Source organism: Oryx dammah, unplaced genomic scaffold, assembly GCF_014754425.2.
Source record: "Oryx dammah isolate SB20612 unplaced genomic scaffold, SCBI_Odam_1.1 HiC_scaffold_26, whole genome shotgun sequence".
Lineage (NCBI taxonomy): Eukaryota > Metazoa > Chordata > Mammalia > Artiodactyla > Bovidae > Oryx > Oryx dammah.
Window position 1 is genome coordinate 88231157 of NW_024070210.1, and position 5956 is coordinate 88237112.

General features: G+C 36.9%; 1 protein-coding gene across 9 annotated transcripts in view; it reads left to right on the plus strand.

Moving 5' to 3' along the window:
* Positions 1-3481, plus strand: part of DENND4A (DENN domain containing 4A) — a 112245-nt gene extending 108764 nt beyond the window's left edge. For 8 of the 9 annotated variants that reach the window (XM_040225831.1, XM_040225836.1, XM_040225829.1 and 5 more), the window contains one exon: positions 989-2494. In XM_040225831.1, coding sequence (XP_040081765.1) covers positions 989-1125 — 137 coding nt within the window. In that variant the 3' untranslated portion in view covers positions 1126-2494. Of the gene's footprint in view, positions 1-988 lie in introns of all 9 variants that reach the window. The other variant, XM_040225828.1, reaches the window with a different exon arrangement.
* The last annotated feature ends 2475 nt before the right edge of the window (positions 3482-5956 follow it).

Genomic DNA, 5956 nt, shown 5'->3' on the forward strand with positions numbered 1-5956 from the left:
TATATACCCTGAAGAATTGAAGGCAGGGTCTCAAAGATATATTAGTACTCACATGTTTATAGCAGTATTATTCAAAATAGCTGAAATGTGGAAGCAACAACCCAAGTATCCATTGAAGGATGAGTGGATAAGCAGAATGGGATATATACATAGTGAATTATTATTCAGCCTTAAGGAAGGAAATTCTGACATGCTACAACATAAGTGAAACTTGAAGACATTAAGTGGAATATGCCAGTCATAAAAATACAAATACTGTATGATCCCACTTAAGAAGTACTTGAGTACTTAAAGAAGTCAAAATCATAGAGGCAGTAGAGTGGTAGTTGACAGGAGCTAGGGGGCGAGGAAAAGGGTATTATTGTTTAATGCAGGGGTCCCCAACCTCCAAGATCGAATGTCTGGTGATCTGAGGTGAGGCTGATGTAATAAAGTGCACAATACATGTTATACACTTGGGTCATCCCAAAACCATTCCTCACTCCAGTTCGTGGAAAAATTGTCTTCCACAAAGCCGGTCCCTGGTGCCAAAAAAGTTGGGGACTGCTGGTTTAAAGGGCATAGATTTCAGTTTCACAAGATGAAGAGAGGTATGGAGATGGATGACAAAGATTGCACGTTATGAATGTATGTAATACCGCAGAACTGGGCACCTAAAAATGGTTAAGATGCTAAACTTTATATTTATTTCACCAAATTTTTTTAAGATGGGGAAAAAAGAATTGTAAACAGTTGATGTCTTAGTACTTTACATTTCACTGGTCTGTGCAACCTAACTCCAAACCTGTCAACTTAAAAAAAGAAAACGCTGGGGACTCTTTAAGTTCTCCGTTCCAGCTCTGAAATTCTGTAGTCCCTTAGTTGGCAGAAATGACCTAGACATTCCTTCTTGGCTCCTAATTTTGTAGTTCTGTAGTATTACCAAAACTTGATTGCTGATAATATCAAATATAAATTTCTTTATGCCTTTCCTGATGACTTTTTACAGATGCATTTGATAAAGAATATAAGATGGCATATGATCGTCTCACACCTAGTCAAGTCAAGAGCACCCACAACTGTGACAGGCCACCAAGTACAGGGGTGATGGAATGTCGAAAAACCTTTGGAGAACCTTATCTATAAGATATGTGTGTGTATACTTTCAATATGTATTGTATAGTCAGTGTATAAAACAACACTTTTAGACTCTGAACTTTTTTCTTCGATTTTTGAAAACACATTTGTAAGATGTTTCAGGAGGTTCAGATAGTTTATGTACAGAGTGTTAAGAAGAAAATAGTGATAAGTGGGAGAGAGCCACTACGTGTCTCATTTCTTTTTTTCTTCTTCTCCGGTAACAAGTATTTTTGTGATTAAAAAAAAAAAATCCCTAAACAAAATTAGTCCCCATAAGACAGCTGTTTTATGGATTCTCTTGGAAGAGGCAGATTGAAAAATCATGTATGGGACATAAACAAATGTAAGATCAGAGTATCTCCTGTTTTCATAGACTGCTCAAATGTTTTGACCATGAAGTTGTATTATACGTATTTTAAATTGTTTATAGTAAGTTGATATTTTTTTAATTTTTAAACTTAATATAGCAAACAAAATGAACTTAAACTTACGAAGCAAGGCAGTTAAGTGCTTATTTTCCTTGTCTGCTGCTATGTGAAGTAATTAGTGCAGCTGCAGATCTCTATATGTATATCTATATATTTTTTATTACTTGGAAGAATGATTCTAAAACGTCAGTGCTAGCATCAGTGTTGTCCCAGGATCGCATGTTAGAACTCCTGAGCCTGACTGCAGTGGGTGAGTCATGGCGGGGTGTACATTGCCCAGACTGACTCACTGAGCCTTGTGGGAGGAAAGCCAGAGAGGTTCCAAGTCTGCTTCTGCAAAATCAGGTTCAGTATGCCATGATTCCAGAATTTTCTCTACTGCTACTAGATACACAGGGGAAATAGCTTACACAGCCAAATATCAATTTAAATTTTAATATTCTACATGAACATTTATGTTGGGAAATATGTCAATTTATCCCAAATTTTACCTTTATTTTAATATCTAAAATATTGGGTATTGTGCAAATTATATTTATCTGGAATATGACCTACTGGAGTATTGTTTATATATATTATATATAAATATTCAAAATATTTTTTCAAAGGTAGAAAAATAGTAACTCACTAAAAGGACAGCCAGATAGAATTTCCCATATTGAGGAACTTGGCTTTTTTAATAAGCCTTCTGAATCTGGTTTATGAAATCTAAATCCAAAATATCCAGAAATAAGTCAGTAAATTGAATGTTTAGGTACCATGGGTATTAAATAGAATCTTAAAAAATTCTTGTAGTCCCATCATTTCTAAGATCACTTTCTTTCAATAATTTCTGATTTAAAAAAAGGTATCCTTTAGCTGTTAGAATTACAGATTTTAATATGTTCATGTAGTGTGTGTTTGTACATTGTCATAATGAAGGAATTCTCTAGCCAATGTCAAAGAAGGAAAAAATGAATGGTCCTAAATTAGATATGTCAAAGCCGGTAGGGTTCAGGACATTTGGACTTGGAGATATCTTAAAATCCTGAGACTCAGAACCATTCAGCTGTAGAAAAAACACTTTTGCGTAAACCCCACTGGTGAATAACACCAAGTTGAAACATTTCACAGCTTTCTACTCTGGGAAATAATGGGGAAAACTTAAAAATGTAAAAGTTACTTCAGTTAGTTTGGGGCTGAACTTGCTTACTTGAAAAATCTGGTGCTATGCACATGTATCTGCTTCTTTGTAAATATCACTCTTGTCTTATCCTTCTTTAGTATTTAGGTCCACACTTCACAGTCTAATTCAGTCTTACAGTCTCAGAATCATAATCATTTGAAAATTATCCAGTGAGAGAAACATTTGATAGGTGAGGCTTTTGGCATTGGTGACAAGCATCCGTCCAAACAGAATTCTAAGGTTCTAGTCTGTTTGTTACTGTTTTGTTTTGTATAAGAACAGCTTTCACTATTGATTACCGTGTCTTTAACACAAGCAATATATATATGAATAGCAGTTTATTGATTTCAAATATCTAACCAAAAAAAGGTAAAGCCCATTCTTTATGATTCAGACTCATCTGGAAAAGTGAATGTAATTTTTTTCTCCTCCCCCAACCGCTGACACCAAGTTTTGTTTCTACTTTTGGTTGGGTTCTATTTCCCCTATTTTTAATCCCCAGGGAATATTATTTGTACAAATTTACTCTCTAAAAATCTAAAACATAAATAGAAAGTGGTAAATCCTGATCAAAAGAAAATATGTAATTATCCTTTAAAACAACTCCATACAAACATTTCTTCAGTTTTCTCTCTGTTGACCATACATTGTAGAGAATTATGGTCAATCACGTTGGAAAGAAATTCCCTTTTACAACATTATCTTTTATTTTCTCTTGGTTTTGTTTATATGTTTACTAGCTGAAAATAAATCATGCCGTGTCCTGGTATAACTTGTTTACTACTTACTACTTCCTTCCATTGTGTTTTGAATGTCACACATTTGTGTATCATATTTGAATATTCAGTTTTTTCCTCTTGAAAGGGAGTTATGCAGTATTCTGATTTTTATCTTTCTTTTTCTGATGGGGGGGAAGATTTTTTTTTTGCTTTAAAATCCTAAAGCCACTAGTTTATTTATTATAAGGTTTTCTAATAAAATCTTTCCATTTTTGTACGTGGAGAAATGGCCCCTGAAAATGCTGGTTCAGAATTTTAAGTGATAAGCTTTTTTATTTTATGCTGGTGATTAATGATACTTTAGTGCAACTAGCCAGTACTACATATATAAGTTATTTTGTAAGTACATGGTAAGAAGATAACCAGTTATGTGAGAATGCGCAGTAACCCAGCTTTATTTCTCTCACTGGGACTTGACAGCTGCCGCTAGGCACTTTGTCACTGAGCAGGAAGGGCAAGGCTGCCGCATTGAGAGGGTCCTTGGTCTGCCTTTGTGCCAGTCTTGGCATGCTCTGCCCTTCCTGTTAAGATATGTCTAAGTTTTATTTCAGAATTGAATTCTCTGGTGCCTGCAGGTCAGTTTACCTTAATATCCTCAGTGCTTGGTATCTTCTTACCCCTTCATACTACCTTCTTTCTCTGAAGAGTAAGTACATTTGCCAGCTTAATTATTATTTACAAAGTTAGTATTGCACAAATTAATGGCAATTTCTGTCTGACTCAAAAAGTCCATGTGCCTGTGTGTGATGGTAACAGACTCTTCAGATGAAGTTATTGTAGCCTTTCCACAGTTCTGTTCATTTGGATGGCTCTTTCCTTTTGCATTTAAAGATTTTCTTTTCAGACACAGTACTGTGATAAAACCACTGGAGCAACTGATGGAATTTTCTGTAAATAAAATTCTCCATACTGACCAGCTCATCCCAGAAGGCCCTGAGGACAGCCTTAGGCCAGGTGTCCTGCTTGGCCCTAGTGACTCTGCAGGGATGGGCAACCCTGATCACGGGCCCTCTCTTTGTACCTTTCATGGTCAGTTCAGGTCAGTCGCTCAGTCGTGTCTGACTCTTTGTGACCCCATAGACTGCACATGCCAGGCTTCCCTGTCCATCACCAACTCCCGGAGCTTGCTCAAAGTCATGTCCATAGAGTCGGTGATGCCATCCAACCATCTCATCCTCTCTCATCTCATCCTCATCTCATACTTTTCACGGTAACCAGGCCAAAAATACACTGCAAGCTGCATCTGCAGCGGGACTTTCCCACAAAAGGGGGGCCCGAACTAAGGATATTCTGTGAGCCATAAGGCCAACTTGTTTTTCAAATCCATCTACCAAGCTATGTCTTAAATATTAAATTCCAATTCTTGCCTCTTTTGGCACTCAATCTTTAAGTAATTGGGATATAGAATTTTTATGATACTTCAGTATCATAAAAGGCCATGCCTCTAATTTGATAGAAACATTTTCAGATCTATATGAGAATAAAATGTTCAAAATGTATAGTAACTGTTTAAAAATATACTAATTTTAAAACATTTGGAATATATCCTTTGTTACTATACAGAATCTTACCCATTAAATTAGAAAGAGTTTTACATTTTTATAAATATGGCCCAAACCTGTCACCAGGGCCATCAAGGAAATGCAACCTCGACAGGGATGAAGGAGAAATCATCTATTCAGCCACTCTGTCCCAATTTAGATACTCATGTAGGACAGGTCTGACTTTCCAGGCTGAATGTAACTAGCTACACAGGTCATTTTACCCATCAAATGAAAGGACCATCTAACCATTATCTTGACATTTTAAGATGGTACTTAACCTCTAAATGAGTACAATTTTAATAAATTATCAATTTGTAATGTATGACAATAATCTTAATTTCAAGCGTAACAAATTGATCTTTTAGAAGTTGTACAAGTCTTCTATCTCCTTGCAATCTCCTCCTTCTCCCCACCAGGTGCTCATCCATCAAGACCCAACTTTCACTTTATGTCTTAACCCTTTTCTTCAGAGTGTGAAGTCAGAACTTCCTTTCTCAGCAAAGATAAATGCCAGAAACTTAGCAAACTGATCAGGAAAAGGATATTCAATCATTAGTTTATTTTAATCATTAAATGGTGGTCCAGCACCTTCTCTTTACAGAACATTTCACTGTCCATCACTCCTCAGTTGTACTGGGGAAGATTATCGGCTCCCAGGCTGTTGGTGAGGTGGAGCCAGGCCTGAGGTTGGCTGAGACTGGGGGCAGAAACCAGGCTGCGGCCTAGGGTGCTGGCACGGGGAGCTCCCTTCGTGGCCACTACCCGCTCTCGCTCCTAGGCCACAGCGTATGGAGACCAGGCAGTGCGGCAGCGTCAGGAATGAGATGACCAATTTTAGAATGTGGAATTTGAATACGATCCTGTATTCATCAGTCTTCTCTGGAGCCACGAACACATCCATTTTTGTAAAATAAAAGATCA